The 24,430-nt window shown below is 39.9% G+C and overlaps 4 protein-coding genes, 1 long non-coding RNA gene and 1 other non-coding gene across 8 annotated transcripts; 5 read left to right on the top strand and 1 right to left on the bottom strand.

Moving 5' to 3' along the window:
• Positions 1-507: 507 nt before the first annotated feature.
• On the top strand, positions 508-3,142 carry tomm22 (translocase of outer mitochondrial membrane 22 homolog (yeast)). Its single transcript, XM_056365770.1, has 4 exons — positions 508-801; positions 1,282-1,400; positions 1,621-1,738; positions 1,964-3,142. Exons 1-4 carry the CDS (start codon positions 712-714, stop codon positions 2,036-2,038), a joined length of 402 nt encoding a protein of 133 aa, XP_056221745.1. The 5' UTR covers positions 508-711; the 3' UTR covers positions 2,039-3,142.
• A 146-nt stretch (positions 3,143-3,288) lies between these two features.
• On the top strand, positions 3,289-9,173 carry dmc1 (DNA meiotic recombinase 1). Of its 2 annotated transcripts, none has more exons than XM_056365768.1 (14): positions 3,289-4,037; positions 4,118-4,198; positions 4,530-4,574; positions 5,752-5,898; positions 6,027-6,109; positions 6,554-6,606; positions 6,718-6,759; positions 6,869-6,941; positions 7,210-7,301; positions 7,418-7,491; positions 7,732-7,846; positions 8,062-8,122; positions 8,262-8,378; positions 8,776-9,173. In XM_056365768.1, exons 2-14 carry the CDS (start codon positions 4,142-4,144, stop codon positions 8,843-8,845), a joined length of 1,029 nt encoding a protein of 342 aa, XP_056221743.1. In that variant the 5' UTR covers positions 3,289-4,037; positions 4,118-4,141; the 3' UTR covers positions 8,846-9,173. The 2 variants fall into 2 exon arrangements, with proteins under 2 accessions (XP_056221743.1, XP_056221744.1); XM_056365769.1 differs by having other exon boundaries at positions 3,828-3,873.
• LOC130162179 (uncharacterized) lies at positions 7,523-9,321 on the bottom strand. Its single transcript, XR_008826247.1, has 2 exons — positions 9,180-9,321; positions 7,523-7,864 (listed from the first exon to the last, which is right to left on the bottom strand). It is a non-coding gene; the product is annotated as an uncharacterized LOC130162179 (long non-coding RNA).
• gspt1 (G1 to S phase transition 1) lies at positions 9,271-19,772 on the top strand. The gene is made up of 14 exons (XM_056365767.1): positions 9,271-9,628; positions 9,926-9,970; positions 11,759-12,025; positions 12,117-12,150; positions 12,552-12,629; positions 12,973-13,153; positions 13,387-13,541; positions 13,738-13,878; positions 14,897-14,990; positions 17,268-17,348; positions 17,646-17,819; positions 18,471-18,560; positions 18,655-18,823; positions 19,031-19,772. The coding sequence occupies exons 1-14, from the start codon at positions 9,433-9,435 to the stop codon at positions 19,081-19,083; spliced, it is 1,758 nt and encodes a 585-aa protein (XP_056221742.1). The 5' UTR covers positions 9,271-9,432; the 3' UTR covers positions 19,084-19,772.
• A 1,295-nt stretch (positions 19,773-21,067) lies between these two features.
• Positions 21,068-24,272, top strand: rsl1d1 (ribosomal L1 domain containing 1). Of its 2 annotated transcripts, none has more exons than XM_056366747.1 (9): positions 21,068-21,174; positions 21,436-21,575; positions 21,703-21,841; positions 22,005-22,153; positions 22,601-22,702; positions 23,104-23,197; positions 23,517-23,636; positions 23,732-23,899; positions 24,041-24,272. In XM_056366747.1, the coding sequence occupies exons 1-9, from the start codon at positions 21,136-21,138 to the stop codon at positions 24,176-24,178; spliced, it is 1,089 nt and encodes a 362-aa protein (XP_056222722.1). In that variant the 5' UTR covers positions 21,068-21,135; the 3' UTR covers positions 24,179-24,272. The 2 variants fall into 2 exon arrangements, with proteins under 2 accessions (XP_056222722.1, XP_056222721.1); XM_056366746.1 differs by having other exon boundaries at positions 24,038-24,272.
• On the top strand, positions 22,839-22,969 carry LOC130163033 (small nucleolar RNA SNORA55). The gene has a single exon (XR_008826351.1). It is a non-coding gene; the product is annotated as a small nucleolar RNA SNORA55 (small nucleolar RNA).
• Positions 24,273-24,430: the final 158 nt, after the last annotated feature.

Genomic DNA, 24,430 nt, shown 5'->3' with positions numbered 1-24,430 from the left:
AATAAATATAATATATAACAATATAGCTGAAAGGTAATAACCTTCACAAAGTTTATGTACTTTGCTTATTTAGGTCTACTGGCAATGTTTTGGTCCTTCATAAGTGTATTAACTATGTATTAGTGATCCAACAATGCCAATTTAGTGTTCTAACAATACACAGGTGTTTTACCGATGCTTAATTAATGATATAATAATGTATATTCACACTGTTGTGATTAATTAGTGCTCTATACAAGTCACTTTTAAAAGAATGCAGTATAACTTTAACTTTAAAAGAGCTGTTCGAATCTATGGTCAGCAAAATGTTAATTTATTTATCTTTTAATAACTATTACGGACGCCATGGACTCAATTCTAGGTAAAACGTACATATATTACATTAGTATTTTAGCCAGTTAATATCATTATTTTTGACACCGTAGACTGCTATTAGACCGTCCCTACTACAGGGGGCGCATTTTATTTTTGGGGAAGTACAAACTGACCCCTGCCCTTTCCCGTCATCCGACCTGACAAGCATCACGTTTTCTGCCTGTGACCTCAGACTGTCGTTAGCCGGATGCACGTCTCTCGGCATTAGCTTCATTGAAAGCCGACTGGAAGTAATCAGAAACACACTAAACTCTGTCTGTCGCCTTTTTCTAGCGACTTATTCGCCGCGCACGCAGCTGATCCAACCCGACAGAGAGCAGCGGGCTAGCAGGAGACATGGCCACAATCGAGGAGCTTTCCCCCGCTGCGGGCCCGGTGGTTACCCGGCCCCCCGAGGACGAGATTGACGACGATGAAGATGAAGATGTAAGTATCTAGACATTTAGAGCTACTTCGCAAATGTGAATGAAAATCAGATTAAAACTAGAGTTGCACTCTCTTGTGTCTAGTTTGTCGTTTTCTTGGATAACACGGCTAGCTAATGTGGCTAACTAGCTAGCTACCTGAGGTGTCTCTTCTGGCTTTTACAACCCCTGTCTGAGAAGGTGGTCTGTTGCAAGCATACAAAGTTGTTAAGCAGCTATAAGTATTGCTCCATATAACTAACAGTTTATTTCATTAATATGTTATTATCTTGAATTGTATGGCAGTAAAGTAAAATAAGATGTATGATAACACAAGTCAAATCAACCTGCAGCAAACCAGGATAGACAAACTTTATTTAGCAAGTTGATAAATGAATTTGAGTTTATTTGTTCTTATTCATGAAAGACATTGCTTGATTTTCTCCTTTCAGTCTTTTTGTAGTAAAGCTTCGTGTCTGTTGTTTGTATTTGCCTCCCTCAGTTGGATGAGACACTGATGGAGAGGTTGTGGGGCCTGACAGAGATGTTTCCTGATACAGTAAGGACAGCTGCTGAGGTGTCTGCACAGTGCTCCGTCTCACTGATCAAGAAGTTTTACAGGTATGTCTCCCAAGCGCTTTCCTCCTACCTTACCAGTGCATTAATTTATGTAGGCTTTCAGGGTATCTTAGGTGATCAAGAGATGAACTGCAAGTCCTTAGATTTAATCTCACTAACAGCAATATTAAAATAAAGAAAGAAATGGAAATCACTATGTTCACACCAGGGAGTGACATATCCTAACACAGCTGAAGCTAATGAGTTTGTTAACTTGTTTCAGTTTTTCCCGCTCTGCGCTCTGGGTGGGTACTACCTCCTTCATGATCCTGGTGCTGCCTGTGGTGTTTGAGACAGAAAGGCTACAGCTGGAGCAGCAGCAGTTACAGCAGCAGAGACAGGTGAGTGTTAATTTGCATGAGTGTAAAGAAATAGCAGAGAGAAAGTCATGAGGCATTCCAGGTGAACTGTGATGTACTTCATCAGAAGTGTGATTGCACTCTGATTTATTTGGTGAAACAACAACAGGTTTTGGGAAGCAAGTACTGAGAAGTATGAACAGAAATTGTGAATTATAATGAAAAATACACCGCATATGTCAAGTCAACAACCTCTTTTCTTTCCAGATCCTATTGGGGCCCAACACTGGAATGTCTGGTGGGATGCCGGGCATGATGCCTCCTGCACCCGGCAAGATGTGAGGGACAGGAAGGGCCGACATGAGCCTGAGATCTGCTGCTAGCGATACAGCGGAGTCGCTCACAAGGAGAGACAGAGAGACCATGGAGAAGAGAAGAACTGCAGTAATTTAAAAAAAAAAAAAAAAAAAAAAAAAAAAAAAAGCAAAGCTGTGTACGAACGGCGCAAAATTAGGCTCAATCCAAGTAACGGGTTGGCTGATGGGATCAGAGGAGGAAGATGTGAAGCGTGTCTACCACTTCTCCCTCACTGTCTCTCCTTACTCCAACATCTTGCAGAGACTGATTTTCCAGGAGCACTGCTCCCACTTTCTTTTTCTATTTTAAATAAACACTTATATCAGCATAAATAATGTGTTCTGTAGAAGAAAGCAGGTACAGGTGGATAAACTGAAAGAAAAAAAAATCTAAAGGTTACCAATTGTATGTCTCGGTGTTCACAGTCTGAAGAATGTTAATAGACTCTTGTTGGCAGTTCTGTCCATTATCATGTGCTTACTGGTTCCACTTGTACGTGGAGAATTGGGTTTAATAATATATCTGACAGTCAGGTGTGATGAGTGGTGACAAGTGGAGCATATTGTAGACAGTATTATTTGACAGGAATGTGGTCTACAGAATGGCCTTTTGAAATTCTACGTGCTAAATGATGCTTTTTTTCTATGTGGTGCGGTTATGACTGTTCATTTGTCACAATTCACCGTTGTGCTATGTATTTATGTCAAAGTGCAATGCCTCTCATTTGAAACTAGTCACTGTTAATGGTTAATGGTTTATCATATTTCTCTGGACTTCATCAATGGATTGTATAATGCAACAACACCAGATGTCATGACATTCAATAATTCAAAGATTGTTGTGTTCTTTCCTGTCTACAGTACGTGAAATACAAAATTATTTTGTCAGTTGAGACAGTCAACCTCAAATGTGGTTGATAAAGGTTTAATGCCAAAAGTCTCAATATTAACCAGAGATAGAGAATGTTATGTTCTTTTCTCTGCTGCCATCCACCTGACAATTTTCAGTCTGTTACCTCTGTTCAGTAAGCAAACCGCTGTCTCTATTTTGTCTTCAACATGACTGTGGTAATTAAAACACCAAATCAAATGAATAGCCCTAATGTTTTTCTTTCAGCATGTTGGTTGTGTGTTTGCTTAGATATGAAGTTATTCAACAGACAAGTTGACTTATGATAGCAAGAAAAGCACAGGTGCAACTAATAATGTCAATGATTATGATTACCTGAGAGCTGGAGCCCAGCACCTAAATGTAATGCAGCATTAATTCATGTTTCTTACACCTTTGCTTTTCCTGGCTGAAGTGTCAACATGTCTGTGGTGAAAAGGCCTGTTACTGTACTAATGATGTTAAAGTTGTTATTGTGTGGTTTATACAATTATGCCTGGCCCCAAAAATTATATAATACATAAGAAAAATAGAAAATACATAATATCTGTTGACGTTATTTTAAATGCCAGTGTCCAATGTTGCCTTCACTGCTATTTTTCACCTGGAGTTTGTACCGGTAACATGTTGCCTTTGGCTTAAAGCAGAAACTAATTGGTATTTTTTTGAAAAGTCAAACTTGCTATAAATCACTTTATGGAGTTGTATGTATTCCTTAAGGTCACCAAGTACCGCCCCTGGTTCAAAGTACCAAGTATTAACAAGTGGGTAAAATCATATGGGTTAGATAGCCTACGTGTATGTTCATTCAACTTGCAAACTTCTAATTTCCGGTTGCACTTGAACACGTCTAGAGTCAGAAATTCCCGCCAGTTGCGGCAAGAAAGTCACTTCAAGAACAAAAGAGCTGCTAGCTTTTTTAACTTAAAAGGGTATTCTTTCTTCTGCCAGTAACTTAATGTTATCGCTGTGTACTAGTTCACATGAACGAACAAGTTAATTTGTAAACTTCAATAAAGACAGTTTAATTTATTTTGTGAGCTGTTGAAAGGCAACAGAACTACGTGCTAGCAGCTAATTTAACTAGCTTAAAAAGGTTAGCTAATTGTGATGACCTTGGCTAAATATCCTTGCTAATTGACAGTAACTGAATATAATAATACATTTTATCTTCAGCCTTTGACCCATACTACACTGAAAATGAAATCTGCAGGAGATCAGGTTGTTGAAGATGATACTGGCTTCCATGATGATGAGGTGAGCTATAGCTAGCTAATCTTTTTTTCTTGTTTGTTTGTTTTTTCTTTTTTAAATTTAACTCATATTTGCTATCTAACAATGGCTTTCCACAGCTATAAAACGTTTAAAGAAGTTGCTGTTAGTGTTGTCTAAAAATAGCTGAAATCCAGTCCATATATGAACACTGTAAAGAAATGGTGTCACAGCCCAATATTAAAAAAAAAAAAAATAATGTACAAGTAAGTTACACTATAACCACTCTGTCAAGTAAAAGCTGTAGTCTTGTCTTCATTAATCAGGTTTACTCCTCAGCAGCTAAGTCACTTAAATTTCTTTTTTCTCTGAACAGGAGTCCTTCTTCCAAGACATTGACCTCCTACAGAAACATGGGATTGTGAGTAAACAGCAGGCCTGAAACATACTCATCAGATCAAAAATCACCTGTCAGTGAGTGTGTTTACGTGTACATTAGTATCCTGATTTTGAGTCTTATCCTCTCTTTGATTAAGTCAAGTCAATTTTTATTTGTATAGCACCAATTCACAACATAAGTTATCTGAAGGCGCTTTCCAAATAGAGCAGGTCTAGAACTTCTCTTTATAATATTATTTACAGAGACCCAACAATTCCCACCAAGAGCAGCACTAGGCAACAGGGGCGAGGAAAAACTTCCTTTTAAGAGGCAGAAACCTCGAGCAGAACCGGACTGTGTGGGTGGTCATTTGCCTCGACTGGTCGGGTTGGGAGAGATAGAGAGAGAGAGAGAGGGAGCGAGAGATAGAGCGTGCAAGCAGGAGATAAGAAAGAGCGCAGAGGAAAAGAACAAGAACATGCAATGATAGCAATATTAATAACAGTGATAGCGGCAGTAATAGTAATGTAATGGCAACTGTAGTGTTCCTATTGATAAAAGTAATAATGAAAGCTAATAACATTAATAATAAGTATTATTAATTATAGTAAATTTTAGCAGGTTAAGCTGCAGGTGTTAAACAGGATCATGAGGGCAGTAGGTGGTTTGCAGTTGCAGATCCGGACTATACAGCTCTGGAGGCGGGAGGACCAGCAGAGAGTAACAGGAAGGAGATAGCGAAGGAGAAGGGAGAGAGAGAGGCACACAGTCTGGGCGCTAATGTGCTTTAGGGAAAAAAACGGTTAGACTGATGCAGTGATTTTCATTCTTTTATTACTTTTGGGATATGGTGTTTACATGGAACATGAAAAACCTGGTCATTCGTATCCCTGTATTGATGATCATAACAGTATCCAGGTTTATGATTGTCTGCCTGCAGGTGTGTCTTGATTTCTCACATCTCAGCCACTATGAGATGGTTCAGAAACCTGGATAAGGTGTTTACATGCCATAGTATCCCGGTTTCTTTCAGAGAAATCCAGGTAGTATATCCAGATTTCTCAAAACCTGGAAAAGGACGTATTAAGGTTTCTGAAACCAGGATTATCTGTTTACATGTGCAAAACATAACCAGCATTCTGCAAAAACCCAATCATAAGTAGGATATTAATACACTCAATGTGAGCATCTCTCTTTCCTTCCCTGCCTGTGACCACAGAATGTGGCAGACATCAAAAAGCTGAAGTCAGTGGGTATCTGCACTGTGAAGGGGATCCAGATGACTACGCGCAAGGCTCTGTGCAACATCAAGGGCCTGTCAGAAGCGAAAGTGGAAAAAATCAAAGAAGCTGCAGGGAAAATGCTGGTAAAATGGAACTTTCCTCTGTGAATTCTTCAATGTGTACTACTTACTCGTTCTGGCCTAGGACTGGACTAGCAGAGAAATACCCTACAGAACATTTAATATGTCACGTAATTCTCTTTAAACTATAGAACGTTGGTTTCCAGACGGCCTTTGAGTACAGTGCGAAGAGGAAGCAGGTGTTCCACATCACGACTGGGAGCCAGGAATTTGAGTTAAGATTTTTTTTCAACATGTAGACTGTAGGATTAACACTACTCAACATCATACAGCAGTTTGTATTGTGTGTGTATGTACGAGATGGGAGATATGGGATTTTAGCTGTTTTAATATTATGATATATCTTGAACATATCTCATTGTGGTCTGACAGGCCGCATTATAGATAACTGAATTTTCTTAATCTGCTACATGTCTTTAGCAAAGTGAAATTAACAATGAATACCTCAATTTGCGAGGATGTTTACGTTACTAATGATGTTTTCAGTTTTAGTTCAGTTTTACTGTAACATCTATTTGCGAGTTGAATAGTGAAGCGATCAGCAAACATTGAGATTTGGCTGGGTGGATAAAAATTAGTTAGTTTCTTATTGTGAATGTGTGTAAATAATCCTAAATCATAGCACACCTGTTACAACATATCTCTTTTATCTTTGCAGTAAACTTTTGGGTGGAGGTGTCGAGAGTATGGCAATCACCGAAGCATTTGGAGGTGAGAAGTTGTCTTTTTATAATTAAATATATTTTGTATGATTACACTGATATAATATCACTCAGTTTGCAGTATTTAGCTCTTAACTCCCTACTTTGTTTCATGTTACAGAGTTCCGTACAGGAAAAACCCAGCTGTCTCACACACTTTGTGGTGAGTAAGAAGCCGTTTTTTAAGATGTCTGCTCCAAAGTGGTTTATAAAACAGTACTGTACAAATCAAATAAATTGCATTAAACAGACTCTGTGGTGTCTTTTTCCAGTTGCTGCTCAGCTGCCAGGCGAGGACGGCTACGCAGGCGGGAAAGTCATTTTCATTGACACAGAGAACACCTTGTATCCTCACAATAATGGGAACAACCATACCACAATATAGGTGCATTGTGCATGAGGCTTTAACTGCAAATTAACTTGATCTTAGACAAACCAATACATTATTTATGAATATATATTTCTGGGTCCGGTGAGAACGACTTTAGAAAAACGTGTTAATGAGAGATATTTCTTTAGTACGTATCAGAATGCACCTGTACTCTCACTACTCTGTTTTTAAATCTGTTACTCTATCTGACATTATCCTTGACCTGTAACTGCCTGGTTTGAGTCGTCCAGACAGACTGAGAGACATCGCTGACCGGTTTAATGTGGACCACGATGCTGTGCTGGACAATGTGCTATACGCCCGGGCCTACACCAGTGCGAACACACAGTACACATTTAGACTACAACACATTGCTTGTGTTGTGTATTGCCACACTTAATCTCCTGGTAAGGTTTTCTGCATTAAACTTGTGTCTGCTCTCTCTCTACAGGTGAACACCAGATGGAGCTGTTGGACTTTGTTGCAGCCAAATTCCATGAGGAGAGAGGAGTGTTCAAACTGTTGGTGAGTTTAAAAAAAACACTCTACAAACATGTTGTGACATACTCATCATTTCTTTGGTTTTTACTTCTTCCTCTGCCTGAGTCATTCTCTCCACATGTTGGAGATTTAGACTGAACAATTTTTGTTTCGTTTTCAAGGAAATGTAAGAGTTAAACATCAGGCATAAGTTCTAAAAGAAGGAATCCTTCCCGGCTTTCAGCCTTTGAGTCTGCCTTCTTGTCTGCTCCTCCCTGTTGCCAGATCATCGACTCCATCATGGCTCTGTTCAGAGTAGACTTCTCTGGTCGGGGGGAGCTGGCTGAGCGGCAGCAGAAACTGGCCCAGATGCTCTCCAGACTGCAGAAGATCTCTGAAGGTCTGAACCACGAGAGTGCTGCATATATGTAAAAACCACAAACACCAGTCACTCATCTATATATAAAGAGAATGTCTGCAAGGTGCATGCATGGTGGTCTTATATCTTATATAGGTGGTCACAGTATAAAAGTAGTGTTCCCTATAATTACAATTATTTTAGGATGCTACCCAGGCATGAGATATCTCAATGGCTTTCATTTATGTTTACTTCAGAGTACAATGTAGCCGTGTTCATCACCAACCAAATGACCGCTGATCCTGGAGCAGGAATGACGTAAGAGATGGCAAATTCACTCAATCTCTTCTAAATAAGCTTCTTAATAACATGTTTTTGTCCTACAAATATGCTATAACATTTGGAGCAACATTATTTGAAGATTTAATGAGAGGATTTTATTTCTTCCCTGTGTAAGGTTTCAAGCTGATCCCAAGAAGCCAATTGGTGGGCACATCCTGGCTCACGCCTCCACCACACGGATCAGTTTGAGGAAGGGACGTGGAGAGATGAGAATTGCCAAAATATTTGACAGGTGATTAAGTGGAATTTTAGTTTGTGAAAATTATTGTTTTGTCTAAATTCAAGGAAGGTTGGGTTTGTCACTCTTTTTAATTGCTGTAATTTATAGTTTTGATAATATTTTATCATTATAATTTTTTTTCAATTCAGTTAATCACAATCATTTATTGTTTAAATTAATAACAAAGCAATTAAACCCTTAATTCTTTTTACATACTTGTTTTTTTTTTTTTTTTTAAATATAATGTCAGCTGCAGCCACAGTTTTACTTTCTGTTGCCATGTAGTCATTGACATGTGATTTTCTACACCAAAATAGAAGGTCTTTTGCCTATCATGTTTTTTTTCATTTTAATTCAATCAGGTTTGTTGACTGCTCTGCTTATTTATCTCTTTGTGATTTTCCTCTAGTCCCGACATGCCTGAGAATGAGGCCACTTTTGCCATCTCTGCTGGAGGAGTTACTGATGCCAAAGAGTGAAAGAGGAGGGAGGAGACACAGGTGTTAGCACAGTTTCCCTGTTGCCGTCACTTTAAAGTTATGTAACGTATTCGCAATGAATTTATTTATTGAATTTTAATATAATTTATATAACTTTATATAATATTTCAGTTACATTGCCAATCTTGTACTTTGATGCTATGGTTTTTTTTAATTCTATTTATAGGCTTTGTTGTATTTTCTGTGTTTCAGAAATGTTAATATAAACAAAAATAATAAGAAAACAGTTTGTTATGTTTTTTTAATAGTTTTAAGGTTATTTTTTAATAGTCTACCCGCAGATACAAGCTAAAATGTAAAGGTAGGTAGTTACTGTGAGATTACAGCAGAGGTCCAGTGCTGGCCTCTAGCGGTGTTTGCAGGACGTGCAGCGGCTGAACACTTCTCGTCCGCTACGGGCTCCATATGCTTGCTAGAGCAAGGCTTTAACAAAGCAATGGGGACTCCACCAAACGTGCTGCTAAGAGTCTAAAAAACACCAGCAACTAAACGCGTTTTAACGGAACGGAAGAAATCATCCGCCTTTCTCGGCAGTGGAAAGCTTGTCAACTCAGGAGAAAGGAGCGATGGACCCGAGAGATACAGCCCCGGATTCGTGGGAGCTGGAGGAGGATGCCGAGGCCCCGGCTGCCGCGGCGGGGCTCCCTACCGCCTTCGCCGCCCTCAACGTCAACGCCAAGCCGTTTGTCCCCAACGTCAACGCCCCGGTGTTTGTACCGAGCTTCCTTCAAACCAGCGCTGCGGAAATGCCGGCTTCAGACGGTAGGTTAACGCCAGACAGCTGGCTGGAAGTTAGCTTAACTTGCTAGCTTGCTTGCTAATCCAGCTAAGTCAGCCTTCCTGTCTGCAACTCGCTGTGCTGAGTCCAGCCAGTGCCACAGTTATCGCATTTCCACTAACTAATCAACAAGTCGCCTCGAGTGCTAGTCATGTGTTGTAATAGTGCAATGGCTTATTTATTACGCAGTAACAAGTCACAACAAAACGTAAAGCGTGTCCACCCCTGTCTAATAAATATTTATGAAAGTTTTGACATGCTTTGTTTTTCTCTCCTCTAAGGTGCCCCTGATCCAGTTGCCAGCATGGAGGTAGCAGAAACAGCCGGTATGCATCCACAGTGCACTCCAGGCACTGCACGGCCAGGTTATTAAATGACAAACCTGGCTGTCAGGCAGATTTTTACCACATGACAGTGTGGTTCAAGGCTCAGGTGTGCAAATTTGAACTGCAGCCAGAGTTGAAATCTAAGACCTAACCTCATACAGACAAGGAAAGCTTGCATGTCACTTTTGAATCTCTACTTGTGTTGTAACTTACTGAACCGTATTTAGATTGCTGGCATAGGTAAACCCGTGTGCATGGGCCTACGTATAATATGATGCAACCTCACTTGTCCATGCCCGAAATAGACATACCATTGGCACATGCTGTGATATGTGTCAAGAACTGCATGTCCAAGGCCCTGGCCTGCCGTGTGTTAGAGCAATTTGAATGTATTTGGTTACTGCAGAAAAATACAGTCATTTGCCTGTGTCGGGTTCATTCACAATTTTGGCCTGGCCTGGAATGCTGTGCGCCTCTACTCAGCTTACAAAGATTTGGTGGTGTTTTTGTTTTTTAGCGGAGAGGCTGAGCACTGTAGTTGTAGCAGAGAGAGACACATAGGACGGCAAAACAAAATGATCAGATGTAGCATAGAAAAAAGATTTCCTTTTTACATTACACTCCCCTTCCAATTTTTCTGAACGTGTCTAAAAGAAAATGTATAATTACAACATGTAACAAAGTCGAGGCATAAATGGCTTTTTGAGTTGCCAGTAGCAGTTTCTCACAGGCTGATTATAAACGACTAGGCATGAGAAGAAAATAGGCATTGTACATGACTGCTGGGCTGCATAATTTCTTAGTTACGAAAATTGGAGGCTTATTTGTGTGTGTTGCCATGGGAAGATGCGTCTCCTGCAAGGCTCAGCAGATTTCAGTGTGCTCTTGTTACTGTTTTTGAGTTGTAGTCATTTGCTCGGCAGAACATTATGGACAGGCCTAGGAGAAGTGAAGTGAAGCCTTGTGGCTTTTTTTAGATTATTTGTAAGGGTAAATTAATTTTATAACATGTGCTATTATATGACATATACTACATATGTAGACTCAAGGAACAGCTGCGGAAGTAGTTGGTGCACCTGGAAATCAAACACCACGGTCATTATGTTTGCAGCTATGCTAAGACACAATCAACTGTTGACCTTTGGGTTGGAAACCACAGAGGGATGAGCAGCTGTTGAGACATAAAAAACATTTCTGTTCATCTGACAGATTTGATTTTTAAGTGACAGTTTATTTCTTGTAAACTGTAAAAATCACAATGTTAGACATTAGTTTTCTTGAGCATAGCAGCGAATATTCTCTGCAGAACGCTCCCTCTAACCAAGATACAATTACAATAGAGTGAAATGACATGTCTAGACCTGCATAATAAGCAATAATTACCTATAATAACACACAAAGAAACATCATTTCTAAGATAAAGCATGTGAATGATAATGCTGCAGGAGGTGCAAATGAATGAGGCGACTTTATTCAGTGCAATTCTGTGTTGGAATTGTTCCTGTACGTGTTTGAAATGTGCATGAGAGGATCTCATTCCAAATTTTTGTGCAAATGTGTTGAAATGATTTAAGTGTGGCAGAAAGATAAAACTGGCAGAAACTGGGCTTGAATAAAGTCCAGGATGTAGAATCAGTCAACACTCACTCATGGTCTGTCTGCAAGTTTTCATTCCAGCCAAAAACTATGTTATGTTCCTCCACCCTCCAAGCTGCGAGTCGTCTGTGGCGTCCAGACGTTACGGAGAAATAACAGGTCTGTAGGTGTAGTAAATGTGTATGGTTCCAGCTCCGGTGGAGAACGGAGGCACGGAGGCAGACATGACCACAGAGGAAGAGACGTGGGAGCAGAAGGAGGAGCCCGGAGGAGGCGGAGGAGGTGGAGGACAGGAGGAACTCGGGGAAGGAGGAGCATGTGAGGAAGGAGCCGCGAGGAAGGAGGATGAGGAGATGATGGAGGAGGAAGAGGAGGAGATGCCTGTACCCAAAGTGGCTCCGGCACCGCCAGACGCCCCCAAGAAAGAACACGTGAACGTGGTCTTCATCGGTCACGTGGGTGCGTCTCGTGTGTATGTGTGGATACTATTTTCTCTCTTATAGAAAGTCTGATTCATCTTAAAAGATTTTCTCTTGTTTTTATGTGCCAGATGCCGGAAAATCAACTATCGGAGGACAGATCATGTGCGTAATCCATTTTTTATGTCTTGTTGGCCCGATCACAGTGTTTAGGGGCTCCACAATGAATAAGGAATGTCTAAGGGCTGAATTAAGTACTTGAATTTCTTTTAAATGTGATATTTTGTGCCATTAAATTAGCCCACTGTTTAGAACTCAGACCCAGAAAATTAAAAACAAAAATTGAGAGCTTATTGTTGGCAGAAAACCATATTATGCGCTCTGTATTGCATAATCTTTCACAGTTGTAGCATTCACAAAAGCGTCAGTTACACTGCAACAAGTCGCCTTTTGCACAACATTATTGTTCAGTTTAAGCTTCGGTTTCGCTCTAAGGCCACAGATAAAATGAATATAGCGTCACTTGCATGGACATCTCACTTTTTTTTATGTGTTCTTCTTGCTAGGTACTTAACTGGAATGGTGGACAAGCGAACCCTGGAAAAATATGAAAGAGAAGCGAAAGAAAAGAACAGGGAGACATGGTGAGGAAGGCCTGTGTTGTTTCTAAATTAATAGTTCTCCACAACAACTGGTGACTGCTGTGTTTCCTTTTATGCAGCTGGATTTCATTTTTGTTTGATGTTCTTTTGTCTAAAAACAACATGCCTTTTTCTTTTTTTTTTAAATAAAGTTTTATTTTGTTCATCTTTAATAATGTAAAGGAATTTCACAACACAGTTTTTTAAACATGTTGATAACGGCTCCAGAAGCTCTAAATTTGACCTACCATATTTCAAATAAATTTGTTTGCCACACCTGCACAGAAATTTCAAGTCCTCATAATACAGTTTTGTAAAACATAATAAATAAAGACGGTTGTTACAGGTACCTGTCGTGGGCTCTGGACACGAACCAGGAGGAGAGAGACAAGGGGAAGACAGTTGAGGTTGGCAGAGCTTACTTTGAGACTGAGAAGAAACATTTCACCATCCTTGATGCCCCCGGACACAAGAGCTTTGTCCCCAACATGATTGGTGGAGCGTCACAAGCTGACCTGGCAGTCCTGGTGAGATGGACATGGACACAGAGCCAACCGTAACTAACTGCTAACTAGGCTTAAACCTCAGACACACAGATTAAATCCTCTACTGACATAGAGATTCTTGTGTGTCAAACCATTCTTATTGTATGATTTATAAATAAACTCTTAGGATTTATTTAAAGAAGACATCGCTTCTCCTAAATGTTTATCACTAAACGGAGGAACTACCTGTGCCCTGCCTCATTGTTTTGTATCAGGTGATTTCTGCCAGAAAGGGGGAGTTTGAGACCGGTTTTGAGAAGGGTGGACAGACACGGGAACACGCCATGCTGGCTAAAACAGCAGGAGTTAAGCATCTCATTGTCCTGATTAACAAGATGGATGACCCCACTGTCAACTGGAGCCTAGAAAGGTGAACAGGGTCCGGATAAAAACAGTTTTGTATTTATGTTTGCTTTAAAACTGTGTCAGTGGCCGTCCTGCGTTTGGCGCTACAATAGTCAAATTTAAAGATAATAGCAAATCAGTGATGATATTGTTTATCTGTGACTTCATCAGTGATGTTATTCATTTGTTTTAATGTCGTCTTTTTGTTGACTTCCCCGCAGGTATGAGGAGTGCAAGGAGAAGCTGGTGCCATTTCTGAAGAAGGTGGGCTTCAACCCCAAGAAGGACATCCACTTTATGCCTTGCTCCGGACTCACAGGTGCCAACCTCAAGGACCCTGTACCTGAATGCCCCTGGTACACGTAAGTCAGCAGTCGACAGATTTGGGTTTTTCAATGGCCAGTGCTGATATTTAGAGAGCAGAGGGCGGCCAGTGGCAGATATATATATATAATGCAAATATAATGTTGTTGATTTTATTTATTGTATCTCATAAAATGCAACAATTTAATAATAATATGAGACACAAAATTGCTAAACTTAAATGAACCTTTGTTAAACACTGATGTATTATTCACTTGAACAAAGAAAATAAAAAATGTGCATTTTCTCTTTTTGCTTAACTAGATCAGCGCTCTGCTCTCTGCTTATTATTTTAAATTTTAAATTACTTTTTTTAATTTCAGGACATGATGAGACGCACGAAGGGTCACGTCATGTCATAGACTTGTGAAGTTTGCTTTGTGCTTTCAAGCTAAATCAAGCGAGTATGAAGAGGGTCTTCAAAAATGAAAGGCATTTGCTCAGAGAACAGAAAGACTGATGCAATTCAGACATGACCATTCATGAAAGACATTTTAGTGATGTTTTTATTATACCAATTTTAATTAAGGAGTGCAGGGTGAGGATTGTCGACATGCACTCATAACAAGTTCATTGGACTTATTGAAGAGAAACTTGATAAGCCGTGCACATTGTGGTAAATTCATGAATAAGACTGTCTTTAAACTTCACTGGTTTTACAGAAAAGTATTGAGCAGATTTGTTCTCTCCGTCTTCTGTGGTTAGGTTTTTTTATTATTTATGAGGGTTTTTTAGTTTTAGTCGATGCATTGGTTTGTGTGGAGTCTGGATTTTTCCAAATGCTGGCTGCAACATTTTCTGTTGCTTCAGACTTTATACTCAGCTGTGGTTTGATCAAAAAAAACATCTGCCGCAGTACACTTGAAATAAGAGTCATGTGCTGTCACAAATCAACCTTCGTAGATGAGAAGACACAGCGGCTGCACTCGTGAAGACATTTTTGACAGGAAGTGCACAAGTGGAATTTTTATAACTCTGGTGATGGCCAATCTTTTTTTTTCCTTTTTATTTTACCAGGGGTTTGCCATTTATTTCCCACCTGGACAGTTTGCCAAACTTCACCAGATCCAGCGACGGACCAGTCAGACTACCTATCGTAGACAAGTACAAGGTGAGAAGCTGGAGGGCTTTGATTCTCTTTTCTCAACAGAGAGAAAACAACAATCTGTGACAGCTTGTCTTCTGCACCGCACTGTCCTCAGCAGATAAGTGGGCGTCAAATTTCTTCTGGTTTTTGTTTACTTTGCCAAAATATTCTTTGCTCCCTCTCAAGTTTGTTATTTCCCTTCCTCTTGGATTGTTTTCCAAGAGCACATCAACATGCTTACACACACACACACACACACACACACACACACACACACACACACACTGCAACCCTCTATATAGTCATTTCTCTTAAAGATAATTCAGCTTCTTGGCATTCATCTCTGTTTAGGAGTTGGAAGCTGTTCAACACATACTGTATGCACTGGTGGAATCGAGTTATTTTGGAGATCTCTCAGTTGTCCCTACATGTATACAAGTATTCGTACCGCTTAACTTTCTTCACATTTTGTTACGCTGCAGCCCTTATGCTAAAATTGTTTTATTTTCCCCTCATCAATCCACACTTAATACCTCATAATGTCAAAGCAAAAACAGAAGTTTAGAAACTTTTGCAAGTTTATTAGAAGGGAAAAAAATTAATTATCACATTGATGTTAGTATTCAGACTCTTTACTCACTACTTAAAGCACCTTTGACCCCAAGCACACAGCCAAGACAACGCTGCAGTAGCTTGGGGGAAACTGTGAATCTCCTTCAGTGGCCCAGCCAGAGTTCTGACTCAAACCCAGTCGGACATCTCTGGAGAGACCTGAAAATGACCAATCCATCCTGAGCTGTGCAGAGTTTATAATGTCATATCCAAGAAAACAGGAAATACTGAATGAAGGGTCTGAATACTTCTGTCAATGTGATATTTCAGGTTTTCCTCTTTGATAAATTTGCAAAAAAAAAAAAGTGAGGAAGTGAAGGAGTCTGAATACTTTCTGAATGCACTTTAAATACTCCCCTTGCTGTGATTGCATAAGAGCCTTATGTAGCAGTTATATGACTAAGTAGTCCCAACTGGTGTTGTCCTGATGTAAGGGGATTATGGTGCGGTTAACTGGGTGCTGCATACTAATGGCTGCCTTGCCAAGACATACTGTACAGCAAGCTTTCAGCAGGGCCACAGAGCTGTGAACAAAACAATTACCCTGATTATTTTGTTGGGTACTGGAAATCAGCCATTATCAGTATATTATATTATATTTACGCTGCCAGCGGAAGTCAATCAGTAATGACCATAATAACACTAAAACATTTTGAATGAACAAAGCTAATAGGAGAATGATAACGTAGAAATAATTCAAAATAAAGGTAAAATCCTTGATTGAATGATTTTAAAGTTTATCTCTATGATGCATACAAACAATGTTTTGACTGCCATTATACTTAATTGCTTTATTGACTGCATTGTTAAAGGGATTATTTGTTAATTTGGGAAAAGCCTATTTAAGAATTTGATTAGAAGATTGATGCCACTCTAAATATGAAGCCATAGCCCGCAGCTGGTTAGCTTAGCACAGAGACTGCAAGCAGGGGGAAACAGCTAGCCTGGCTCTGTCCATAGGTAATAAAATCCACCTCCCAGCACCTCTAAAGCTCACCCACTAACTCGCTATATCTCATTTGATTAATCCATACAAAAAAAACAACAAAATTTAAAAAGACACATTGTGCTTTTAATTAAAGGGTTATGTGCTATTTCGTAGCTGGGCACAGTGACCTCCTTGAGCCTCTCCTGGTTGCCTGGTAGTCTCACAGTGACAAAGATTTTCTCAGCTAACTGTCAACAAAATCTCCCATTTCTGAAAATGTGAAAGGATTTCTTTAGCTGAGCTAGAATGTGTTCTGGAGTGTAAATATACTCAATGGGTCCAAGGTGCTTAAATGAGGAAATGTTTTCTTCTTCTTTTTTTAACCAATCAAATAGCTGTTACTAGGTAAATGTAACACAGATTGGTTTAAAAGTCAGATGACAAAAACACATTGAGCAATAGCCTGATGATGCAACAATGAAAGTTGCTTTCCCAAAGTTCATCAGTACATTTTCAGCACAATGATACCATCAGAATATTTACTTAGGATTAGCATTACTAACTGTAATGCTATTCTCTGTATACATGTAAGACTAGCTAATATAAGTTTTTACACTGAAGCAAGGATTTGCTCCTGTTGCTCCTGTATTTACTCTGTGTACGTGAATAATGCCAATCAGAAGTTAGTGGATAGCTGATTTGAACTGCTCTGATTTTCTTTTTAAACGTGTGTATATGTGTGTGTGTGTGTCTGTTTACAGGATATGGGCACGGTCATTCTCGGGAAGCTGGAGTCTGGATCCATTAGTAAAGCCCAGCAGCTGGTCATGATGCCAAACAGGGTGAGATCTCCTCTGTATGACTTTGCTGCGTCTATCACATGGGACCAATAAACCCATTACTAGAAATAACTTCAAGGCCTCATTCTTACATTGAATGTGCTGCAGCCTAGACGCAAAGAAGATCCTGTAATCCGAAGGATCCAGTTTAACTTACAACACCAGCCATGCACCCGGTTTGTTATTATTTGTTTATTGAAAACATACATTCACAATAGTGTGTGTGTGTGTGTGTGTGTGTGTGTGTGTGTGTGTGTGTGTTTGTGTGTGTGTGTGTGTGTGTGTGTGTGTGTGTTGCAGCACACAGTGGAGGTACTGAGCTTGCTGAGCGATGATGTGGAAACAGACGATGCAAGTCCAGGGGAGAATCTGAAGTTGAGGCTGAAGGGGATCGAGGAGGAAGAAATCCTGCCTGGTTTTATCCTCTGTAGCCCTGACAACCTCTGCCACTCTGGTCGCACCTTTGACGCACAGGTGAGAACCGGACAGCGAAAGTCACCATCACGCTGGTGTTCTCATCATACATCTGAGTTTCACAGTCATTAGTTCTTATTTATTCCATTTGATGCCAACAGATAACATTTCTCCTGTATTTGATCTCCTTCCAACCCGCTGTCTGCTGCAGGTTGGCATAGCAACGGCTTTAAATGGTTGGGGATAGGGTGTGTCCAAGCAGGGTCTTTGTGGGCGAGATGGCTGTGCAATCCAAGCCAGGCATTTATACACAGCCACTGTAGCAGTCAGTCAGTCAGTCAGTCAGTCAGTCAGTCAGCAGCCTGTTTGTTGCAGAGCATTATTGTGATTTGATTTATTGTCTAGTGTTTAGGGCAAGTGTACAGAACCCAGGTGGAACAAAGATGGAGAATGAGGCACTGAAGTATTCTGTCTCTGGAGGCACCTGGCATTTACTAACTCATTTATCAAAGACACGTTTTACTGGCACATGGTTCTCAGACAGTTACTTACTTACTTACTTTTGAATACACACTATATGCAAATATGGAGAGACATTATTAAATTGATACTATTTGAATACTGTATTTAGGAATAAGTCAAATAAAACTGACTGACTTCTGATTTTAAAATTCTTTTCTTCATGTTGCTCAATGGCTCCTTTCGTTTCAGATCGTCATCATTGAGCACAAATCAATCATTTGTCCCGGTTACAATGCAGTCCTTCACATCCACACCTGCATTGAAGAGGTGCAAATCACAGTAAGTTACCTGCTCTACTTTACAAGCTGTTGCTGAAACGTGTATTTGTAGTTTGTAGTGTAGCGTGGTTTAACTCTTTAAATCCTGACCGCAGGCCTTAATCTGCCTGGTGGACAAGAAAACTGGGGAGAAAAGCAAAACACGACCACGCTTTGTTAAGCAGGACCAGGTGTGTATCGCCAGGCTCCGGGCAGCAGGAGTCATCTGCTTAGAGACCTTCAAAGACTTCCCTCAGATGGGACGATTCACGCTGCGAGACGAAGGTAAGGTCACTGTGGGTGTGGGTAATTTTTAAATGACCCTTCAAAGAATTTTCACAGCTGGTTTATAAGGAAGCAAAAGATATAAATGTTACAGCAGAGATACTGTAATAAATGTGACTGTCTTATTTTTCATGTAGTCCTGATATAAAGACAATCACATAAGTCTTGTATCACAATTTCATCCCTCCTCATACACTACTCCTCCAGGCAAAACTATCGCCATTGGCAAAGTGCTGAAGCTGGTGCCAGAAAAGGACTAAATGCAACAGTGGCAGCTTGCATGGAGTTCTTCCACTCGTTACCAGAGGAGAAACGCTGCTAGAGCCGACCCAAACAGCTACTCTCTTTACACACAACTATGCTAAAGAGAAGAACAACGACAACAAGGAGTGAAGAAGGAGAATAAAATTTTGTCCAATGAAGAAAACAAGACTGAATCAGTTTTTATGATGAACAATATGAAACGAGAGACCAAGTCCAGTGTGTCAGCTTTCTCATATTGAGAGCTCAGCTATGCCACTAATGTAGCTACATGCCCCCCCTTCTGTACTCCCACAGCTGACCACACGGTCGGCTGGCCACGCCATTTGTTTTTAGAATGGAGATGGATGCAGTGTTACTGAGTTTGGGGAAGAAAAACAAAAACTACAGAATGATTTCATATCCTGGAAAAGAGCAGAGTTAGCCCGTAATTATAATTTGCAAAGTACATCTCCTTTTTGTTTTGTTTTTTAAGAGTGGGATTAAGAATCCAATGGACATTTTATTTGGTTTTAAGGATTGCTGTACCAAAATTTTTAGTTTGGTCTCTCTCCACATGAGATGGTTTAATTGGATTGAGCTCACATACTACTCTGATGAACCAAGGATAAACACACTCACACAGACAGACACACACAGCTGTTCCATAATCTAAACCTAAAATAAATGATCAAGCTGCAACGGAAAAGGTGTATTTGTTTTCTTGTTATACCAAATCCAGACACTTTCTTCTTGAAATGATCAATACTAGAAATGTTTTCTGATTTATTCACGTTGATATGGATGAAATTGGGGGTATGCTGAATTTAAATGTCAAAGTTAGACTAAACTGATTTTTTTTTACATGTTTCAGTGCAGTGACTTTCATATTAACATCGAAATATCTGTACCCATCATGAGAACTTAAAACTGACAAGTTTTCAATTGGAGGCAGCTTTTTCTTCAATGGATGTTTATGACAATTTTTTTCCTCAATCTTTATTGAAAAACATTCAAATATACAAACAGTGCAGACGTGCTCAAGATAATTGTATACAGAGAATCTATAAGAATGTCAACAAATAAATAAAAATGAAGACAAAAAAGTTGGTATAAATGAACTTCATTACTTTAAAATTATGAACAAGAAACAAGTTATTCTTCTTTAAAGACTTCACCATACAGCTTTACAGATTTATTACGTTTTTAGTGTTTTAAGTTACGAGACTTAATATAATTTTTTAACTCACATAAGGATCCATTGAATTTGGGGGTAACTTTTGTTATTATGAGTGTATGTTACATTTTTACACTCTATTGGCATCAACCAATTACCATCAAAGAGATAACTTACATGTAAACCTTTATAACCCCAGTTTTTCTTAAATATAGACTTTTTCAATCAGTAATGTCTCCATTATTCCATATGATGGTTTTATTTGAGGAAAAGTTGTGTTTCTAACATAATTCCCACACTAGGTGAGCTTGTTGTTAACATTTAGATACTTTAATAGGCAATTTGGTAATGTTAAAATTACAAATAAGTATAAAAAAAAACTATTTAATTAAAATATATATATTATTTGGAATAAAACACCAAATTGAATTTTAGCCGTTTTCGGCATTCTTTAATCAATTTCAGTGTAAAAGTATATTTAAATCAACAAAATTAAATAATCCTCCCTCTTTTGTGGTGGTGTCTCTTTTTCCAGACAAAATTTGTAAGTATGTTGTTGATTTTCTCAGAGTCTGGGAGAAAATTGTACTGATCTCTATCCTTTCGACATTTTATTTAATAGGCACGATGTCCTCTACGTTTTAATTATTTTGTTCGGGGGCACGTAAACTGTTCGTCAACTTTCAGGGTTTAAAAGTGAAATTTGATCCTATTGGCTGCCCGAAAGTTGTATTCAAAAAACAAAAAGTAATCAAAACATTTGTTGTGGCCGCCATCTTACTCTGATTTGGCAGTTCCTGGATGTTCAGTACAAATAAAGTTGGTTTTGTATCGTGTGACGTTGCGCCTACCATCTGCGCATGCGCGATCGTGGTTCACACGTGAAGGAGGCAGCATGGCTGATAAAACAGAAGTTGTGTTAGATCGGACTCAGGTAAAAACCGCCTTTTGTTGCAGTGCTAATCTGTTTATGAATAGCAAGCTGATTGATAGAAGTGTATTTGACTGTGATAAATTATATCAGAATGTATTAACAACAGCTATAAACTAGTTAGCATTAGCGGGCTCGTTTTGTCTGGTGAGAGATTTAGCCACAAAGCTAATTCACAGTGGCCCAGTAGTAGCTGAAGGAAACCGGGGTTTGTCTGTGTGTTTGTATCGTCTTTTATAACTCTGGAATTGACGTCTCTGTCAGGTGAAGAAGGCCGTTCAGGCTCTGCAGGCTTTCCTGAAAACCAAGTCCACCCGTGACTCTCTGTTGCTGGACGACACTCAGCACATCAGCCTGCTCTTCACCCTCTGGAAGGTCCCCAAGCAGGCACAGACCATCCGCATGTGAGTCCCACACACATACACACACACGAAACGCAAAGCTGCATTCATGTCTGACCTGTTGGTTCTTGTGTAGCAGTTATTTTCTCACATTATCACAGATACTGACATTTCATTTTCCGCCCTTTAGTCCCTTGCCCCATGGCCAGCGGCCTGACACAGAGGAGATCTGCCTCTTCACCAAAGATGAGCCCAACATGACCGCAGAGCAGACCCAGAGGTTTTATAAGAAGCTACTGGAGGAAAAGGGTGTCAAAAACATATCTGAGGTACCTCATGGAGCACTGTCAGCTGCTGATTTGATCATTCTTGCATGAATAGCAAAGTTTAAGTCTGTCTGGTGTTTTACCAGCCAACAAGGTTTTTGGTTTTCAATGAAACCTCCTATTAACAGCGAGCATAATTATGATACGTGTCTTTATCTTTTTGCAGATCATCCCCTACAAGGTCCTGAGGACAGAGTACAAACCGTATGAAGCTAAGCGCCGTCTGCTTGGGAACTTTGACTTGTTTCTTTCAGACGACCGCGTCCGCCGCCTGCTGCCATCCCATCTCGGAAAACATTTCTACGAAAGGAAAAAGTGAGAACTATCCCGTCTGTGTTGTCATAATAACGGTGTTTTTCTGCAGCTGTGACATGTTGTGTGTGTGTGTGGCCCTTTGTCAGCAACGGAAGAAATAATCAGTTTCATATTTTGTTTCTAAAATAATTTTTATTTTATCTTTTGATGTGTGAATTTGACTTAAAACATAATACAACATAAAAGTAGAAGATATTAGACAGTTTGCTGAGGACAGTTCCCTGGAAAGCAAACTGTCAACATCTTCAAACAGAAAATAAGCTACAGTAAAACTTTTTAGAGATTAATGACTAATAAATGGTGAAAAGTGGGATTATAAAGTACTTTTTACACCTTTTGTACTAAATATTAAGTTATTTCTACTAATCTGAATATTGTTTAGCATGTGTATTGTGTTGTTTTGTAGCTCCAGCTGCTCTATTCTTACCGTTTATGTTTATGCACCAGAGAGCCACTGTGTGTGAACCTGCAGAGCAAACATCTGGCCAGAGACATCCAGAGGGTGATCCAGGGCACCAGCCTGAAGGTTACCAACAAGGGCTGCTGCTGGTGAGATTTGCTCTGCTGCTCGTTGTGTCTCTAATAAACCAAAACAATCTCAAACAATATCTCAGTGTTGCTCCGACAACGAGGCAAACACATTTTTTGAGTTTTGAAGAATGTTTAAATACATGTCGAATCAATAGCACCTCACAACAACCCTGTCGATTCTGTTCAGTGTTTGATACGGGTCACGCTGGTGCCATAGAGACTCAATGTAAATCCAGATGGACCTCCTCTTCCTATGGAGCCTGTCTCTACAACTTTGATACAAAAATATTTAATGTCAAGCTCACGACAAATATGAAAATAACTGCATGTCTTGCTCCTTGTATTGATCTAGCAACAAGCACTGTCCACATTGTCGCTTTGATTAAAATGTAATCTTGCCTCGTGGCTCTGTGTTGCAGTATGGCTCGTGTTGCCCTCTCCAGCATGGCTGCAGATGACGTTACAGACAACATAGAGGCTGCTGTCAAAACAGCGGTGGCCAAATTACGAATGGTGAGTCTAATAACTCGTCTTGTGTTTTCATTATGGTTGGTGCAGCCAGCTGGAAAAATTCATCAATTCAGTGTCAGTAATGGCCTGAGTTCTTTAGCACTGAAGCTCCCTGCACAACTTTCCTTTTGCAAGTCAACACGTACTAGAACTGATATTTCCTCAAGAGATGTTGGTTCATCACAGCCAGTCAGGGATTGGCGCTGTATTACATCATCCTCCATGAACTTTAATTCATATTTATGTAGTAGAGCTAATAACAAAGCACTGATTTGGCTTGTAGCTTCTTTTGACTGAATTATTCTGCTATTGCTGTTTGCAGAAAGGACCAGTGATGAAGCTCATCCACATCAAAAGTCAAACGTCAGTGGCCCTGCCCATCTACACTTCAGACCTCAGCCAACTCAGCGTGGTGAAGGCGGCAGATAAGCCCAAGGAAAAGGTGAGAATAAGTTTGTCCTTAAATGGTCGTCGTGTGTTCGAGCCAGATTTGTTGAAGTGAGTGAAATAACCAGCGCGTACGTTTGTGAATTTCAGGGAGGAGCAGCCAAAAAACGGGCCAAGAAAAAGCAGACACAGGGCACAAAGCAAACGGACACCCCTGCAGAGGGGAAGGGAAAGGAGAAGAAGGTGAAGGAGGAAGAGGAGGAAGAAATCCCACAGCTGGTTCCCATAGAAACACCGAGCAAAAAGCCGAAGCTGGAGGTCAGTAATGCTCGCAGCTGCTGAATTTAAAATTTGAACTACCTCTCAGTGTTTTAACTGACAGTTTGGAAAAAATGTAGGCAGTTCTGTTTTTTAATTAAGTGGATTCAGACACTCATTTCCTCTTGTTTCTTGCAGAAGCCGTTGAAAAAGAAGCAGCTGGAGAAAGTTCCCAAACCTGCTGCAGCGAAGAAAGGAACAAAAGCTCAGAGCAAAATGGCAAAGAAGGCCGGCAAGACGGAGTCCAAAGGAAAAAGAAAAGTGCCTAAAGTGAAATGAGTCTGACATTACCCTCTAAACCTGGACATTTGACACAGTATACACAAGCAGATTTGAATGAGTATAAGATTATAAACATTGTTATATGAAATGATCTTCGGCTGTGTTGTGTTTTCTAAATGTTTTTCACACTATTCATGTAGTATTTAATAAGTATTCACGTAGAATCGGTGATGTATGTACTGCTTTGATCACAGTACTTCCTTGTGAATGGGACACTGAAACTTTGCGAGGTATTACTTTGACTTCACA

The sequence above is a fragment of the Seriola aureovittata genome, chromosome 21, assembly GCF_021018895.1.
Source record: "Seriola aureovittata isolate HTS-2021-v1 ecotype China chromosome 21, ASM2101889v1, whole genome shotgun sequence".
NCBI classification, from domain to species: domain Eukaryota; kingdom Metazoa; phylum Chordata; class Actinopteri; order Carangiformes; family Carangidae; genus Seriola; species Seriola aureovittata.
This window is presented reverse-complemented; position numbering and strand designations above follow the sequence as displayed.

Coding starts and splice junctions, on each gene's coding strand:
- dmc1 (XM_056365768.1), top strand. CDS start 4,142: ATGAAATCTGCAGGAGATCAGGTTGTTGAAGATGATACTGGCTTCCAT. Junction 6,760..6,868: donor GCTGTCTCACACACTTTGTG/GTGAGTAAGAAG, acceptor GTCTTTTTCCAG/TTGCTGCTCAGCTGCCAGGC. Junction 8,379..8,775: donor ATTGCCAAAATATTTGACAG/GTGATTAAGTGG, acceptor ATTTTCCTCTAG/TCCCGACATGCCTGAGAATG.
- gspt1 (XM_056365767.1), top strand. CDS start 9,433: ATGGACCCGAGAGATACAGCCCCGGATTCGTGGGAGCTGGAGGAGGAT. Junction 9,629..9,925: donor GGAAATGCCGGCTTCAGACG/GTAGGTTAACGC, acceptor CTCTCCTCTAAG/GTGCCCCTGATCCAGTTGCC. Junction 13,879..14,896: donor CCTGAATGCCCCTGGTACAC/GTAAGTCAGCAG, acceptor TTATTTTACCAG/GGGTTTGCCATTTATTTCCC.
- rsl1d1 (XM_056366746.1), top strand. CDS start 21,136: ATGGCTGATAAAACAGAAGTTGTGTTAGATCGGACTCAG. Junction 21,175..21,435: donor TTGTGTTAGATCGGACTCAG/GTAAAAACCGCC, acceptor CGTCTCTGTCAG/GTGAAGAAGGCCGTTCAGGC. Junction 22,703..23,103: donor ACCAACAAGGGCTGCTGCTG/GTGAGATTTGCT, acceptor TCTGTGTTGCAG/TATGGCTCGTGTTGCCCTCT.
- tomm22 (XM_056365770.1), top strand. CDS start 712: ATGGCCACAATCGAGGAGCTTTCCCCCGCTGCGGGCCCGGTGGTTACC. Junction 1,401..1,620: donor CTGATCAAGAAGTTTTACAG/GTATGTCTCCCA, acceptor AACTTGTTTCAG/TTTTTCCCGCTCTGCGCTCT. Junction 1,739..1,963: donor AGTTACAGCAGCAGAGACAG/GTGAGTGTTAAT, acceptor TTTTCTTTCCAG/ATCCTATTGGGGCCCAACAC.